General features: G+C 39.0%; 1 protein-coding gene across 1 annotated transcript in view; it reads right to left on the reverse strand.

The window, feature by feature from the left end:
* Positions 1 to 3,838: 3,838 nt before the first annotated feature.
* ncoa2 (nuclear receptor coactivator 2) overlaps positions 3,839 to 18,645 on the reverse strand; it is a 53,355-nt gene continuing 38,548 nt past the window's right edge. The window contains exons 10-17 of the mRNA XM_034104906.2: positions 18,572 to 18,645; positions 16,511 to 16,789; positions 13,095 to 13,172; positions 12,014 to 12,425; positions 10,773 to 10,995; positions 8,933 to 9,089; positions 8,406 to 8,480; positions 3,839 to 7,866 (exon numbers count right to left, since the gene is read on the reverse strand). The exon at positions 18,572 to 18,645 is cut by the window's right edge and continues 74 nt beyond it. Of these exons, the coding sequence (XP_033960797.1) occupies positions 7,855 to 7,866; positions 8,406 to 8,480; positions 8,933 to 9,089; positions 10,773 to 10,995; positions 12,014 to 12,425; positions 13,095 to 13,172; positions 16,511 to 16,789; positions 18,572 to 18,645 (1,310 nt within the window). The 3' untranslated portion in view covers positions 3,839 to 7,854. The remainder of the gene's footprint in view (positions 7,867 to 8,405; positions 8,481 to 8,932; positions 9,090 to 10,772; positions 10,996 to 12,013; positions 12,426 to 13,094; positions 13,173 to 16,510; positions 16,790 to 18,571) is intronic.

The following is an 18,645-nucleotide window of genomic DNA, read 5'->3' on the forward strand; positions in this document are numbered from 1 at the left end:
TACTCAGATCTTGTACTTGAGTAAAAGTAGAAGTACTCAGATCTTGTACTTGAGTAAAAGTAGAAGTACTCAGATCTTGTACTTGAGTAAAAGTAGAAGTACTCAGATATTGTAGTTCTGCAAAAGTAGAAGTACTCAGATCTTGTACTTGAGTAAAAGTAGAAGTACTCAGATATTGTGCTTGAGTAAAAGTAGAAGTACTCAGATCTTGTACTTGAGTAAAAGTAGAAGTACTCAGGTCTTGTACTTGAGTAAAAGTAAAAGTACTCAGATCTTGTACTTGAGTAAAAGTAGAAGTACTCAGATCTTGTACTTGAGTAAAAGTAAGACTCAGATCTTGTACTTGAGTAAAAGTAGGACTCAGATCTTGTACTTGAGTAAAAGTAGAAGTACTCAGATCTTGTACTTGAGTAAAAGTAGAAGTACTCAGATCTTGTACTTGAGTAAAAGTAGGACTCAGATCTTGTACTTGAGTAAAAGTAGAAGTACTCAGATCTTGTACTTGAGTAAAAGTAGGACTCAGATATTGTACTTGAGTAAAAGTAGAAGTACTCAGATCTTGTACTTGAGTAAAAGTAGAAGTACTCAGATCTTGTACTTGAATAAAAGTAGGACTCAGATCTTGTACTTGAGTAAAAGTAGAAGTACTCAGATCTTGTACTTGAGTAAAAGTAGAAGTACTCAGATATTGTGCTTGAGTAAAAGTAGAAGTACTCAGATCTTGTACTTGAGTAAAAGTAGAAGTACTCAGATATTGTACTTGAGTAAAAGTAGAAGTACTCAGATCTTGTACTTGAGTAAAAGTAGGACTCAGATCTTGTATTTGAGTAAAAGTAGAAGTACTCAGATCGTGTACTTGAGTAAAAGTAGAAGTACTCAGATCTTGTACTTGAGTAAAAGTAGAAGTACTCAGATCTTGTACTTGAGTAAAAGTAGAAGTACTCAGATCTTGTAGTTCTGCAAAAGTAGAAGTACTCAGATCTTGTACTTGAGTAAAAGTAGAAGTACTCAGATATTGTGCTTGAGTAAAAGTAGAAGTACTCAGATCTTGTACTTGAGTAAAAGTAAAGTACTCAGATCTTGTACTTGAGTAAAAGTAGAAGTACTCAGATCTTGTACTTGAGTAAAAGTAGAAGTACTCAGATATTGTACTTGAGTAAAAGTAGAAGTACTCAGATCGTGTACTTGAGTAAAAGTAGAAGTACTCAGATCTTGTACTTGAGTAAAAGTAGAAGTACTCAGATCTTGTACTTGAGTAAAAGTAGAAGTACTCAGATCTTGTACTTGAGTAAAAGTAGAAGTACTCAGATATTGTAGTTCTGCAAAAGTAGAAGTACTCAGATCTTGTACTTGAGTAAAAGTAGAAGTACTCAGATATTGTGCTTGAGTAAAAGTAGAAGTACTCAGATCTTGTACTTGAGTAAAAGTAGAAGTACTCAGGTCTTGTACTTGAGTAAAAGTAAAAGTACTCAGATCTTGTACTTGAGTAAAAGTAGAAGTACTCAGATCTTGTACTTGAGTAAAAGTAGAAGTACTCAGATCTTGTACTTGAGTAAAAGTAAGACTCAGATCTTGTACTTGAGTAAAAGTAGGACTCAGATCTTGTACTTGAGTAAAAGTAGAAGTACTCAGATCTTGTACTTGAGTAAAAGTAGAAGTACTCAGATCTTGTACTTGAGTAAAAGTAGGACTCAGATCTTGTACTTGAGTAAAGTAGAAGTACTCAGATCTTGTACTTGAGTAAAAGTAGGACTCAGATATTGTACTTGAGTAAAAGTAGAAGTACTCAGATCTTGTACTTGAGTAAAAGTAGAAGTACTCAGATCTTGTACTTGAATAAAAGTAGGACTCAGATCTTGTACTTGAGTAAAAGTAGAAGTACTCAGATCTTGTACTTGAGTAAAAGTAGAAGTACTCAGATATTGTGCTTGAGTAAAAGTAGAAGTACTCAGATCTTGTACTTGAGTAAAAGTAGAAGTACTCAGATATTGTACTTGAGTAAAAGTAGAAGTACTCAGATCTTGTACTTGAGTAAAAGTAGGACTCAGATCTTGTATTTGAGTAAAAGTAGAAGTACTCAGATCGTGTACTTGAGTAAAAGTAGAAGTACTCAGATCTTGTAGTTCTGCAAAGTAGAAGTACTCAGATCTTGTACTTGAGTAAAAGTAGAAGTACTCAGATATTGTGCTTGAGTAAAAGTAGAAGTACTCAGATCTTGTACTTGAGTAAAAGTAAAAGTACTCAGATCTTGTACTTGAGTAAAAGTAGAAGTACTCAGATCTTGTACTTGAGTAAAGTAGGACTCAGATATTGTACTTGAGTAAAAGTAGAAGTACTCAGATCTTGTACTTGAGTAAAAGTAGAAGTACTCAGATCTTGTACTTGAATAAAAGTAGGACTCAGATCTTGTACTTGAGTAAAAGTAGAAGTACTCAGATCTTGTACTTGAGTAAAAGTAGAAGTACTCAGATATTGTGCTTGAGTAAAAGTAGAAGTACTCAGATCTTGTACTTGAGTAAAAGTAGAAGTACTCAGATATTGTACTTGAGTAAAAGTAGAAGTACTCAGATCTTGTACTTGAGTAAAAGTAGGACTCAGATCTTGTATTTGAGTAAAAGTAGAAGTACTCAGATCGTGTACTTGAGTAAAAGTAGAAGTACTCAGATCTTGTAGTTCTGCAAAAGTAGAAGTACTCAGATCTTGTACTTGAGTAAAAGTAGAAGTACTCAGATATTGTGCTTGAGTAAAAGTAGAAGTACTCAGATCTTGTACTTGAGTAAAAGTAAAAGTACTCAGATCTTGTACTTGAGTAAAAGTAGAAGTACTCAGATCTTGTACTTGAGTAAAAGTAGAAGTACTCAGATCTTGTACTTGAGTAAAAGTAGAAGTACTCAGATCTTGTACTTGAGTAAAAGTAGGACTCAGATCTTGTACTTGAGTAAAAGTAGAAGTACTCAGATATTGTACTTGAGTAAAAGTAGAAGTACTCAGATCTTGTACTTGATTAAAAGTAGAAGTACTCAGATATGGTACTTGAGTAAATGTAGAAGTACTCAGATCTTGTACTTGAGTAAAAGTACAAGTACTCAGATCTTGTACTTGATTAAATGTAGAAGTACTCAGATCTTGTACTTGAGTAAAAGTAGAAGTACTCAGATCTTGTACTTGAGTAAAAGTACCAGAGTGTAGGAATACTCTGTTTCAGTAAAAGTCCTGTATTCAAAATGTTCCTCAAGTGAAAGTAGAAAAGTATTCTCATCTAAATATAGTGAAAGACAGTAAAAGTAGTCGTTGTGCAGATTGGTCCATTTCAGAATAATATATATGATATGTTTTATAATGATTGATCATGAAAGTGTTCTCAAAGCTGGTGAAGGTGCAGCTAGTCTGAAGTACTTTGTAGACTGCAGGGTAGCTGGTGAAGGTGCAGCTAGTCTGAAGTACTTTGTAGACTGCAGGGTAGCTGGTGGATTTACTCAAGTCTGATTTAACACTTGATTATATTTCACATCATACATCCACATCTGTGAAGTAACTAAAGGGATTAAAAATATGTAGTGGAGTAGAAGTACACAGTAGTGACACATTAGTACCTCAAAATTGTACTTAAGTACAGTACTTGAGTAAATGTACAGAGTTACTTTACACCTCTGTGTATAAGTTATGTATAAGTCATATTGTGTAGGTGGATTATGGTTTTATAATGCACGTGATCGGCAGCAAGTGTTACTTCTGCAGTGCATTATTTCTCATATTAAATATACATATACAAACTGGTGTAGCTTGAGAGTAGATTGACTCGATAGTGGATGAAATCAAAAAGACAGAGGCAGTCCCGCTCAATAAAAATAATTTATTTACAGTGGCATGAATCATAAATTAACAGCAGCATTGGCAAAAGCAACATTAGAGTCGACCGCTTGCATAAAGTGGTGTGAACGTCAGGACCTTTGCATAATAAACCCCTCACACACACTCTGAATGATCTGTGTGTGTTGGAACATAAAACCCTCACACACACTCCGAATGATCGGTGTGTGTTGGAACATCTGAACATCTTCATCACACATCGCACTGATTTAAAACGTTACCCAAAAACACTTTCAGCTGATCACTAAGACCGCTTGTACACAGTGGCATACCTCACAAGGGTGGTTAAAAGATATTCTAAAAGGGGGCGTGTTCGACTTATATCACAAACTAAATAATGTCTTCATGATTATTTCAAAGGTTTCGGAGATGTCCTTCATTTTACATCCATCTAACTGGACTAGTTGTATTAAATTAAATAAAAACGTCCTGTCAGAATTGCTTTTTGACAGCACCATTTAAACAACTAGTGCCATTAGTATTTAAAGACTCTACTGTCGCATTAAAGACATCTAGTGTCGAGGCTTTTAACTAAAAAACTACAAAATGTTGAAACATATCTCACTGGAATATAACTTAAACGCCCAAATAATAATTAGCTGTTTGTTTTTACATACCTTTAATTTAATATAATATTTTTTTCAGGTGCATTTAATTAGTTTAACCGATAATTCAAGTTTTTGCCGGCTTTATTTGGGTCAAAACTTCTTATAACGCCTGCAAAATGTAGCAGTTTTAACATTTCTCTTTAGAGGTTTGCAAAAAAAGATGTGGAGAAACTGAAACATTCAAAAACAGGGTTCTATATGAAATCTCCTCAGCTGTCCGCATTGATTTTACATTGATTTCTGTGTAAAATATAGATATTTTGAAGCATTTTATGTCAGAAATGGTAACCTAATTGTCCCAGGAGTCGTCTTGCATTACGGTTAAATAACCTTGTCACTTACAGGCCACCGTAGCTCAAATTCTATCACAAGTATATACTGTATATACTACTACAGTATACTGGAGACCAACATAAATCAGCAAAAGTCAAATATTATATAAATGCCCTTTAAAAGAAATACAAAATAAACAGTGTTAGTGAAGGAGAATCTACATGATGCATTGTGCACATATACAGTTTAACAACAAGAAAACTGCCAACACAGTATTATTGTATTTCTATGAGTTGATACACAGGTTGTTTTGTGAGGATTTTTGGGGAGAAATATAAAAACCCTGGCCGTCTAATTATTACACTTAAAGTATGAAGTGGTGAAACGCTCACTCAGCAGTATGTGGCAGAATGAATTCACCTGTCAAGCTTAAAGTTACAGTTCACAGATCTAAGGCATGATGCTTCATCTTAAGGTACTTACAGGAAATACAGTATTTTGCAATTGATAAAATATTCATCTAAAAATCTTCAATATATATATATGTATACTGTATCAGTCAGTAAAATATTATTAGTACTGTACATGGGTTTTGCTCTTGATTGCCTTTGCAGAGAGTTTCACATTCAGGACATTTCCACGGTTTACATTTAGTCTTCGAGGTTTTTGATCATATATTTGGGATTTTTACAATACGCTAGCACACTGGAGTACAATATGCAAGATGGACATGAAGGACAAATCATTGTAAAATAAAATAAAAAAAGGTTTAATATCAATTTCAGTGTTTCATGTTCACCTTCTTCTTTCCAGAAAAAAAGTCATACTATGGTTCCAGTATGTGCTTAACATATGTTTGGACCATGTGAAGTAGACGTCCACGTATTGTTAATTTAAAAGCTTATACAAGACAGCACCTTATACATATAGAGAGCACCTGTTGCCAAATAGTCCCGAGTAATACACTTTGGGCGTTTAAGATGCTGGGTCACCTTAATCTTCTTCATTAAATATAACATTTGGATTCAGGACCAGTAATCTGTTTATGGCTGAGGTCAGATCATCCTTGAAGTAGGATTTTGTCGACAGCTGTATTCCATCCTCACACGAGGCTATGTTGTTGTTTTTTAACACAATCTTACTCATTCTGCCTTTAATATCCCTCTGAATTGGTTTTAATTTGATTGATTTAAATTGAAACTGTCTGGTCATGTAAAGATCACAGCTTCACCCACAAAAAGTCCCAAAACAACAAACTACAAACGTCTGAATTATCCTTCAGCAGACAGAGAGCTTCATATAAATGCCTGTGAACTCCTGCAGGTAGTTTCGAAAACAATCACAGTAGCGTGGAGTTTTATTAGTAGGCCTGCACAGATTTATTTGAGAGGCAAAGCTACTTTAGAAGAAGAAATTATTTATTTGGTTAATCCTCAGTAGGTAGAGCACACAAACAATTTATATCTGAAAGTCAATATAACGTGTCTACAGATATCTAATGTTTACCAGGTCGCATGTTATTCTATAAATGTAAATATCATGCAATATCTAGCATGCTATGACTCTCAACATTTAGTTAAGTGTGTCAGCATGCTAGCTATTGCTAATAAACAGTAGCCTAATGGAAATGCCATGTTTGCAGGTTTTTGGACAAATTACTGTTTTGAACTGATGATGGAGTTGATTAGTAATTTTCATTTACTGTAGGGACATTTTAATGTATGTACCAATTGGCAAAGGAATGTTGGCTAGGTTAAGTAGGCTATCTAGTTAGCTTAGCTGAAACTAGGTTAAGTAGGCTATCTAGTTAGCTTAGCTGAAACTAGGTTAAGTAGGCTATCTAGCTAGCTTAGCGGAAACTAGGTTAAGTAGACTATCTAGTTAGCTTATCTGAAACCATGTCAATAATGCTATCTAGTTAGCTTAGCTGAAACCATGTTAAGAAGGCTATCTAGTTAGCTTATCTGAAGCCATGTTAAGAAGGCTATCTAGTTAGCTTATCTGAAGCCATGTTAAGAAGGCTATCTAGTTAGCTTATCTGAAGCCATGTTAAGAAGGCTATCTAGTTAGCTTACCTGAAGCCATGTTAAGAAGGCTATCTAGTTAGCTTATCTGAAGCCATGTTAAGAAGGCTATCTAGTTAGCTTAGCTGAAACCATGTTAAGACGGCTATCTAGTTAGCTTAGCTGAAACCATGTTAAGAAGGCTATCTAGTTAGCTTACCTCAACCAAGGTCAAGTGGGCTATCTCGTAAGCTGAACTCAAACTAGCTTAAGGGTAGCTAGTGAGTTTCGATGAACTTTCATATTCAAATTAGGTCAATTAAAATAGCATTAGATATCTTATGTCTAGCTATGATAGACTAGCATAATACCCAGGCAAGGTTACTGATTAGCTTACGCCAGATTAATTGACCTTCTATTTTTCCATTTGTGTTTCTTGCGCTCTACCCACTGAGGTCTCATTAAACCAAATAAATATGTCTGCTCCCGACAGATGTTCATTGGACTAAAACTCCAAACTGCTGTTAAGCAATGCCACAAAGAGGAAATGGGGTATTTAAAATCTAAGTATGTACACTATCTATACACATTCACCTTCATTCAAAAAGTCATTAAATAGGGATACAGCTCCCCAGTAACTACAGCAGTTGAAATATATTAACATTTAAAATCGACATCATGATGTACCATTCTGAGATTTTCTTAAAGAAAGATATCCTTGATTTTTTTTACTGAAATACAAATAATCTCTAAAACTTCTTCAAAACTATAAATACCAGTAAAATATTTCTTCATAAACCTTGTTATTCAATGTGTTTTCAGTGAGGCTCTCAAATAGAACCATAGAAAGTTCAAATCCAGAGGTTTCACTTATGCTCGTCAACCACTCTCTTCTCAAACTGCTGTTCCAGTTTCTCACACATGTGAACGCTTTCATTTACAGTATTGTCATCTTCCTGTTTTGCCTCAGATTTGGCTGGTGTAACGGAGGGAGCATCCTGTTTACATCGTGTGTCCTCAACTTCTCGTTAATTCTTCATGAGCAGAGTTACGTTTTTTGCATTTTCTCCTGTGTTACCTTGTCTTAAACACAGCCGGGGTCAGCAGAAGTTCTATAGAAAGACAGAAAATCACATTAATTATCAATTATTGTGAAGAAAATATGTGCACTCCGTGGTCGGAGAACAAGACTTTGTAGTCAGTCGAATAATTTAATTATTTTCTGATCGAAGTGTGATTTTCTACTGTATTATGTTAGGTAATATATTATTATTATTATATTAGGTGTGTAATAATTCTCATTCTGTCCTTTTATATTGACTCAACTGTTGTGTGATTAAGTTTTCATGTAAAGCGAACTCCGTATATCTAATGAAAAGGCATTGTTTCTAAATGTTACGTGAACATTATGTATAATAATAATAATAATAATAATAATATATAATATTTTTATAGCGCCTTTCAGGGGGAGTAGCGTACAAATAAACCTATGAAACTAACTATACAGTGTGTGTAGCTACACAAGCTCGGACACATGAAAGCAGTAGACATTTGTCCACAACCTGAACTCATAGTATGTTAACAGCATATTTATTTACAGACTTAAAACTAAATGAGACAATAAGTTCATGTGTGCAAATCTTTAACTTACAGAACTGGCTTCACTCTCTTGCGTCAACATCTCCATCCCGGCCAGCTGCTCCAGGATCAGACTGCCGTCCTCCACCTGTAGCAGGACGATGACAACAAGCATGAACACGCCTGCTAACAGGATATTATAACATATATATATGTTTACTGAGAGAGGAATCATTCGGACGTGATCAATAGTCTTCTTTTGTCCGACCGAAAACAAGAACAATGGCTTAATAGGTGTTGGAGCTATACATTATATAATTGTATATATGTTGGAGACAGGTGGTGGTGTGAGCAGAGCACTCGTAGGCACATGGTTTTTACAGGGTGTTTCCAGCCATAGGAGAGGCTTAAGGAACAAGACATAGGAAACCTGTTCATTGTTAATGATATTAAATCATATTTGACATGCTTGTCTGGACTTGGATCATTGCCTTGCGTAAGTTCCGCTAAGTAGTTCCTCAGCGGCGGTGTTATTGTAACTTTAGTATCTGTTTCATTTCTATATAAGTTTGGCCGCTACAATACAAAGCTTTCCCTCACCTGCTCCGTGTTCATGGAGCTCATCTGTCCTGCCATCTGGTTCATGTTTCCCCCGCTGCTGCCTGCCATCACTCCCAGGCTCATGCTGTTGGGGTTATTATACATTCCTGCGGTGGGTTGTGTGGAGTACTGCGACTGGGACTGCTGCGGGTACACACTGCAAGGAGGGAAACAGTCAAGTATGGAGAATATCCATACAAAGTTGTGTTGTTATTGTGTAGAGCAGGGGTGCCCACACTTGTTTGGCTGGTGAGCTACTTTTGAAATGACCAGCTCACCGGGGTCTACCAACCCAAATTAAAATCCCAAATTGCAAGGGTTGCTGAATAACACGTTTTATTTATACATGATAAACAATAGGGCTGCAACAAACGACTCATTTGATAATCGATTAATCTATCGATTAATGAAACGACTAATCGACTATTCGGACTGTTACTGTATGCCCTGCACAATTTCTCAAACGCTCTTATTTAGCATCAACTTTTAGATTTAGCTTGAGGTTGTTTTAGGCATGTGGAAACTAACAATGAAGACGATAAAGATGAATACTTGATTCAAAAATACATATATTATTAAATTATTGTGAACAAAATTAACATTGCTTTTTATTTAAATTAAATAAATGGTTTGTTTGTAGCCTTTATTTAACCAGGTGAAAGCCCCTTGAGATCAAAAGATCTCTTTTTCAAGGGTGACCTGCAAAAAAAATATTTCACATCAAAAGAAACAATGTTTTAACAAATCGTATTAAATAATGTGATGACAGAACGGTAAACAGAATAGCTGAAACTTTAACAAAATAAATAACTCAGTTACTTCTAGTCATTAACCCATGTTTGTATAATGTAGTTAGCTCCGTGTGTTGCTGCTAGCATACATAACGTGCCGTGGAAACGTTCCTCGTGGAGGGGGCTCCAGAGCTGCTGGAGAGACAGTGGAACCCGGTGCATTCCTCCGTCTGGATGTGGAGCACTGAGAGATAATGTTTGTGTAGCAATAATACATGACCTTTCTCTTTCTCAACTCGCTACTCGGAGGGAAGTCGCTGTCATATGCCTTTGAGCACTCCGATAATGCCTCTCCACGTTACCTTTCTTTGGCAGAGCGACGCTTGCTTTACAAATAAGGCAAATAACCCTGTTTTGTATATTTTAACGAAGCTGTTTTTTTTTTTTTTTATGAATGACTCGCGATCGACCCAGCAATGCTTGATTGACAGAAAAAGCGACCTATCGCTTTCCAGTCTGTTAACCCAGAATGCAAAGTCGACATACTGGGCACCTCTGGTGTAGAGTATGTCCTTTATGCTGCTGGAACAACCAGTTGATACATGTAATAATAATAATAATAATACATTTTATTCATAGAGCGCTTTTCTTGAAACTCAAAGACACTTTACAAACAGTTTTTTGACAGCAGTAGACATTTTGTTTTTGAAAGGCTAAACGGCATCAAATGTGGATCTAAGCAGAATATTGGAGTTTTGGAAATGATAACATCCATCTGTTGATCAATACATGTTGTTTTGGAAAGCTTTAGACAGGTTTAGATTACACAAGTCGGAAAACATCGTACAGAACCAGCACTGGAATCGAATGTACAATACTATCAGTGAAATAATAATGATATCTAAGAAGTTAAAGGTGGGGTCGGTCATTTTGGAGAAAGCAGCTCGAGATCGCTAGAATTAGAAAATACACAACCGGAACAAATCTGCCACTTCCTCACAGAGCCCCTCCTCCAACACACACGGACGCGCACATGACCAATGAGGGCAGAGATAAGTCTGTGCCCCGATGGAAGGCTGACAGGCAGGTAGAAAATGAACTGCTGTTACCTGTTGCTGGTGGAGATGTTGGCCGACTGGGTCCACGCGCTGCTGGGCTGGTACCCGGGCAGTCTCTGGTTGGGACCCTGGTTCTGTGGCTGGACCTGGTTCTGCTGTTGCATCATGGGACTTTGCCCCTGCTGCATCCTGGGGGACAGCAGCGGGCTCTGAGGGGTCGCAGCTCCACATGGGAACCCTGCCACTGGATCCTGACGCTGCTGCTGACTCATCGCTGCAGATCGGAGCAGATACAGACACATTCAGTCCCTCCTCAAAGCCCGCCTGTTCAGATCAGCCTGCTCGCTGAAGTGCTACTCGTCCCCGGTCCTGTTGGGCTGTCTTAAACCTTTCCTTAGAACATTTTATTAATTGTACGGTGTCCTTGGTGCTTTGAAAGGCGCCTCGACATAGAATGAGTTATTATTATTATTATTATTATAAAAGGGTCAGAAAATGAAAGTAAGATAATCAGACGCTTGAGAGACATTAACTACCTTGTGATTTTCATCTGTAGTCAGAAAAGTACCTGACTCCTATTCTCCTCTCATATCGTTAGAAAGGACTCAGACATATCTTGTGTGGAAATACTATGTTTAAAATGTGGTCATGCCAATAAAGCCCCTTTGTATTGAAGGCACACAAAACTACACACAGACATCAGTGCTGGCATTTCAACATGTTTAGAATCTTTGCTTTAATTAAGTGGATATTACAATTAAAAGACCAGCAATGTACCCAATAGCGAACTCGTTTTAAAAAGCTCAATAACCCCACAAGCTATTGCCGAAGTCAAAAGGCTCTTTGAAAACTGAACTTCTGATGCAAACGTTTGTAGAAAGTATTCAGGATGGATCCTATCCTTACTTCAGAGATCTAAAGGTTCCGGAAGAACCTTTTTTGTTTGTGATTCAATTTGATTAAGAGGGCGTGCCAAACACGCTCTTAAACAAGGACTGAAGACGCATAAAAGAACACAAATACATGTATAGGCAAGATGTTTAGTTCACCACTCTATATATCTCCTTCACAAACATCCTGGTGTGCAGAGTGGATGCTTTGGATATGGGTCAAAACCCGAAACAAAGAAATATGTGAGAGCAGAAAATGTTCTGGAACAAAGACAACAACAAAAAGGGGTTTGATCATTCAACCCAATCAACTTAAAAGAGGACGAATGATTAAAACAAAGTGATAGTGTTCGACTGCCGCCACCACAACAAACAGAAGCGACGTGACGCTGACGAAAATACCTGAGCTGCTGAACTGGTAGGCACTGTGCTGAGACGGAGGACTCATAACCCCGCTGTACTGTCCGCCTACATTTCCCATCATGCCCTGGCTAGCCAAGTGATGGCTGGGGGAGAGAGGGGAGGAGGAGAAGGGGCTGGAAGAGCCGGGATGAGGAGGTGGAGGAGGAGAGGGCAGGTTGGTACCGTAGCTGGACGCCGGGTAGGGGAACTGCTGAGGGTTGCCCTGGGGGAGCCGGGGGTTGGTGCCCCCCATGGGCATCGGCGTGGGGGCGGACCCCCCGCTGGGCACTCCCTGAGTCCTCATCATCATGGCTCTCTGCTGCTGGACCACCTGCTGCTGCTGCCGCTGCCGGAGGTGGTTATTGAGGTACTCGCGCTGCCGCTGGGCCAACATCTGGGCGTTCAGGGTTCCCTGCAGACAGACGCAGGGCGAGGGGAAGCTTCGGTAAGATTAACGGGCCAAAAGCAAGAGTCCTCGGAAGGACTCGAGCCACTCAGACATTATGCAACACACTGAGCAACAATCACCACTTTGACATGGCAAAAGTACACACGTCCTTTAGTCAAGGAGAAGTACAGATACTCGTGTTTTCTGAGGAGCAAGAGTTTAGCACTGATTGATAGCCATTGTTGTTCATGCTATTAATACAACGTATGGCCCAATGTGTAATTAAACCTAATCACAATCATCTGGATTTTAATTAATCTGCAGAAGCTTTTGCACAAACTATTTATACCACACACACACACACACACACACACACACACACACACACACACACACACACACACACACACACACACACACACACACACACACACACACACACACACACACACACACACACACACACACACACACACACACACACACACACACACACACACACACACACACACACACACACACACACACACACACACACACACACACACACACACACACAACCCTTACCCTTAACCCCCCCCTTATGGGGACCTCCAATGTGTCCCCATAAGGGAGGCCAGTCCCCACACGTGACTATGAAAACAGATGTAGGTCCCCACAAGTATAGTAATACTAGACCACACACACACACACCTGGTTTGGTACATTAGATCTTAGAGGTAGATTCATGTTGGACACGCCGCTCATCTGGTTCCCCATTGGCTGACGGTTCTACAGAAGGATATACAGAAAACTTTATTAATCTCAAAGCAAGATGACAGAAGACATTATAAAACACACCAATCACCACTTAGTGTAGTTGCTATTCGTGTTGACAGAGACGAGCTGTTCTCCCCTAACTCTCCACCAGGTGGCGGTCTATACAGTTAGGAAGGAGTGGATAACAATTGAGTGATAACCCCCTTTGATATGTAGTATGTATGGGGGTCCTTAGACATTATGACTGAACAACTAAACAACAACAAGACACAAAGTACTCAGAAACAAAATGCATTAATTCAGAACACTTACAGACAATAATAGAACACAAAGGATCTGCAATCACAAGGGGAACATTATGGGAACATAGGGTGCAATCAACGTTCTGAGTGCGTGTGAGTGTGTGTGTGTGTGTGTGTGTGTGTGTGTGTGTGTGTGTGTGTGTGTGTGTGTGTGTGTGTGTGTGTGTGTGTGTGTGTGTGTGTGTGTGTGTGTGTGTGTGTGAGCAGGGAGCAGCTGATGAATCAGAAAGCTGAAGCTGTGTGTTCTCTCTGGCGGCTGCTGTTCACACTCAGTGAACCCTGCTGGCATCACAGTTAGAAGAAAACAAGCAAAAGGAGACGGTTTGATTGTTCCCAGTATGAATGAGAAGCTTCTTTCCACAGAAATGACGCACTTAAAGAGATTATATTCTGTGTACCTCTACTACAGTGTGTCATAACGGTTTTAGTGCATGTAAATGGTCTGCAAAGGCTAACATCCCCGTCTCCCACACACACATATGAACCCTGAACATGAGCAGTATGTGTCCTCTTTAAACCGTGTCCGCTATCTGTAAATAAATACCTCATATTTACACAACCATATATCTTATATAATAATAACACATTTCTTTTGGGGGGCGCCTTTCATAACACCCAATGACACCTTACATAGGGGCAATATAGGGAACAATTAAAACAGTGGATTTAGTGAAGTATCAGCCGGGGTAAGACAAGACAAACAACAGGAAATGGACTACAAAAGGACACAAAAGGACACAAAAGGACACGGGGTACATGATTATAACGAACATGCCAGTTTGAACAGGTGGGTTTGGATGTTGTTATGGAGTCAGACCGTCGGATGTGTCGGGGCAGCGAGTTCCAGAGGCTGGGAGCCGAGCAGCTGAAAGCATGGTTTTGAGGCGAGAGCTTGGGACGGTGAGAAGTCCTACGGACGGAGAGCGGAGGGTGCGGGAGGGGGGGGGGGGGGGGGTGTACTCCGATATGCAACAACCTGTAACTGCATTTAATCTTAAATTGAATCTAATCCAATGTCACCATCTGAAGCTTTATATAATTAAAGTTTCAAAGTATTATGTTAGTGTCACATATATTTAACATGTTCATTCAAATGCTCAACGTTTTACTGTGATATCTTGCTTCAATACTTTATCACTTTTGTTGTATTATTATTTGAATTTGTATTCTATTGTATCTTTACCTTACCTTGTGGGAATCCTGTTTTTAACTCTGACCCCGTTGCTGCTATAGACGCCCGAATGTCCCCAAGGGGATCAATATGGTTTCATCTTATCTTAACTTATCTTATCTTAAATGTGTTGCCACGGTGCTGTCAATACACATCGGAAAGAAAAGAAAATGTTTGAAGCAGGGACACATGGAGGATGACATTTTAAAGCGCTGGGATGTCACTATTTCTATTTGATTTGTATTTACTTGCAACTATATATACTTTATTGTGTTGCACTGTTGGAGGAGCTCTTACAACAATCCAACATATACTAAAATACAAAAATACAAAATAAAAAGTAGTGCAAAAAAATCTATATACATGTACAAGAACAGAATATGAAATAAATTAATGTAACTATTATTATTAGTTATTTTATATAAACAAGTAGATTGCAAGATGACAACAGGAATGTTTATCGGGGCACTTCACAGAGTTCAGGTGTTTATCAGTCGTATAGAGCATTGGTTCCAAACCTGGGGGGCGCCAAAGATCGCAGGGGGGGCGCCAGGCCTCAGATGATTTGAGGCCAAATATGATATTTATAATTTTTTCTTTTTTAATAATTTTTTTTTTTTACATATAATTGTAACGCAATACACGATTGTCACTAAAAGCCTTGTCTCTACATTACAATAAAATATCAAAAATAGTTGATTAATTTATTTGAATACAAATTCAAGTTAGTATTAAAGGCATACAAAGACCGAAATGTATAATTCTTTCTTTAATAGAAATGTTTCTTCAGCCCGTAAAGTGTCCAAACCGGGCTTGTCTGGATAAGCGCATTTTTAAAACATAGTCATTGTCCATGCCGGTTTCAGTATACCTTGTGTGTGTGTGTGGGGGGGGGGGGGGTGCAACTTCCAACAGGAGTCCTTTGGGGGGGGGCTCCACTGTTAAAAAAAAGGTTGGGAACCACTGTTACAGAGCGGTGAAGTCCCGCCCTTCTACTTCCGCCCCATGGGACCTTATTTCTGAAAAAGTATGTATTGAAGTCGATGTGGAGAGAAAACGTATCTCTCGATCCCGTCTGAATTGTGCCATGAATTACACATATGATGTTTGTCAATCTTAAATAATTATTTCCACGTCAAAAAAGTCACAGTTTGTCGTAAATCTGTTGAAATATAAGACTATGAAAAATACGCAACTAGAAAGACTACAAATCCCAGAATCCCGGTCCCGCATACTGGCTCTCACGGAACCGACTAACTCCCCTTGTGTGTGTGTACAGCTCTCAACGTGCCCAGACTTGGAGTGATTTTCACCTCTTTTAATACTTTCCGCCTCATTCTGAAAGAAAGAAGTGAGATGTGCCAACGGGACGGCCGTCTTGGTGTGTGGTGCGAGATGGGAGATGTAGTTCATTCAGCGGTTTCACACAAAAAAAGTTTTACGACACATTTTAATTTTTTTGATTTGCAAAATTATCTTTTAAATTGACAAACATCATATGTGTAATTCGTGGCACAATTCAAACGGGATCGAGAGATAATCTTTCATAACTTTTCCGAAATAAGGTCCCATGGAGGTCCCCCGTAAGGGGAGGGACTCCGCCTCTCTATGGCCCGTGGGATAAAACTGAGTCTGAGTCCGTGGTCTTTGTGCGGATACTGCGGTAACGAGATTTAACACAACTTGAATTGAGAGGAGGGTGAGGGAAGATGAAGGGTGGGGTAAAGGGAATATCTGGGAAAGTATGTCAAATATGTGTTGCCACCACCCAGCTGGGCCTTTATTTGTACCTTATCTTATCTTAAATGTGTTTGGTTCCAAGTTGCTGTCAATAAACAACAGAAAGAAAGGAATGTAAGATGTTTGTTGCCACCCACCAGCTGAGCCTGCAGGCGGTGCTGCAGCTGGAGCCTCAGGTTGTTGGGTTGCGGCCCTCCAGGATTGGGCCCCACCGGCCTCATCCCCCCCGCTCGGGGCCCCCCCGGCATCCTCATCATGGGGGGGTACCCAGCAGGGGGCATCCTCCCCATGTGGCCGTGGTACCCCACATCATGAGTCATGGAGCCGTAACCAGGGGGGTCTCCGTAGTGCTGGGAGTAATGGAGGGGCTTCATGTTGTGATCTGAGGAGACCAGGTACTGTTCTGACATGTGCCCCTGCATGGGGGGGGGAGGGAGGAAGAGGAATCAAAACATGTTATTTGTATCAGATTTTCTTTCGGTTTTATCGCCACTATCACCACCTTTCAACACAAGGCAATTCAAGTACCAAGTACAGCATCTCCCTTAACCTGTTCAGCCCTGAGCCTGCTTTTCAGGTCTCAGGCTCGAAAATGACATTCCCAGAACAAATGACCATATCTTCACTTCTAAAAGGGTTAAATTAATAATCTTTTTTTCTCAAAGTAATGATAAACCTGTGAGTTGGATGTAGAAGAGTCAGAATCAATATAGATGTTTTTTATTTTAAAGAAAATTCAGATTGAACATAACTGTAAATTATAGTGTCCGTCCAAATATTATTTTTTACTTATAGTGAAAACTACCCTTGGATGATGGTAAGGTAGACTAAAAGCTTTAGGAATCCAAAGTACAACATATAATAAGTACCCTGTATCAAGATTGATGCAAAACATTGACATTTGACCTTTTTAGAGAGGTTTAGCAAAAAAGACTCCACCTCTGAGGTGATTTGGGTGAAAATGGGCGTTTTTACCGTTTCTCTGGAACCCATTGGTCGATTTTGGTGATTGACACCTCTTTCTGACCGTTAGAGCCAATAGAATCGAAGGGGAATTTCCACACACACATACACTACCATTGAGAAATGAGAGCTATGCGCACACAGTTTTGCATGAGCGAACCTATCTCTCGCTCTGACATCTGGAAACGGAAAAGCAGGTTTATTGCTTATGGATTATCAGAAATCATTCAAAGGGACACAGACACATTGGATTAACCTATGGATTACCTTCAGCAGCGTGTTTATCGTTTTAATGCCATTGAAGACCACTTTTGACCAGACAACGACCAAGGTAAGCCATTTTGCTGTTTTTAGCTACCTAGCGCCACATGATTTGATGTCTGTTCTTGTTAATATCTTCGTGAGTTCTTATCATAGAGTGATGATGTATGTACCAATCGATTCTATGTCATCTCACGATGCTAGTCGATATGTTGGATGTGCAGTTAAGATAAGTAATAAGGGTGTTATGAGTGAGTTTCTGTGCCGTAATGCGTTAGCATTTTCCCGCTCGTTGCTAATTCAGAGGCTAAGCGTTAGCATTGTGTTTTTTTTTTTAAAGAAAAATAATAAAATTATCAGTTAGCTGAGTTTCTTCCCGTTACACGGATATAAAACATTCATAGTTTATTAAATATTAAGATGCCCTCAGACGCTGTTTCCTGCAGATGACGCGTTGTTCCCCCGGTATCGGGCGGTGTAGAACAGGTTTAAGCATCATTTTGTTAGAGAGTGTCTGCAATGTTGTTAACTTTCCAATCGTTAAATATTGATCCATTAATGGAGCTTTCCGCTCATTATATCACGTTAAGAGGTTGAATGCGAGTGTATGGTTTTTACAGCATTTAGATTGATGATATGTTTACACAAGTACTTCTTATCTTATCTATGTATGTATATATTATAGTCGGGCAGTGGCTCGTCAGTAGGGGCTTGGACTGTGAGCCGTAGGAGTGTGTACTGCTAGTTCACCTCCTGGTTAGGGTTTAACCATTTATCTCCAAATCTCCAAATTCTGACTTTCTCAAAATCCCAATTCTGATTTTTTGCAAAATGTTGACTTTTTCGCAAAACCGAAAAATTAGGACTTTTTCGCGAATTCTAAAAATTAGGACTTTTTCGCTAAATCTAACAATTATTACTTTCTCCAAATATTTCTTGAGCAAGGCACCCAACAACGGTTTGGAGGGTCTCACCTGTCCAGCCAGCGTTGGGATCCCCAGCATCTTGTCGATCTCCTCCAGACCCTCGTAGTCTTTCAGCACGGAGC

The sequence above is a fragment of the Pseudochaenichthys georgianus genome, chromosome 17 (assembly GCF_902827115.2).
Source record: "Pseudochaenichthys georgianus chromosome 17, fPseGeo1.2, whole genome shotgun sequence".
In the NCBI taxonomy this organism is placed as follows: Eukaryota; Metazoa; Chordata; class Actinopteri; order Perciformes; family Channichthyidae; genus Pseudochaenichthys; species Pseudochaenichthys georgianus.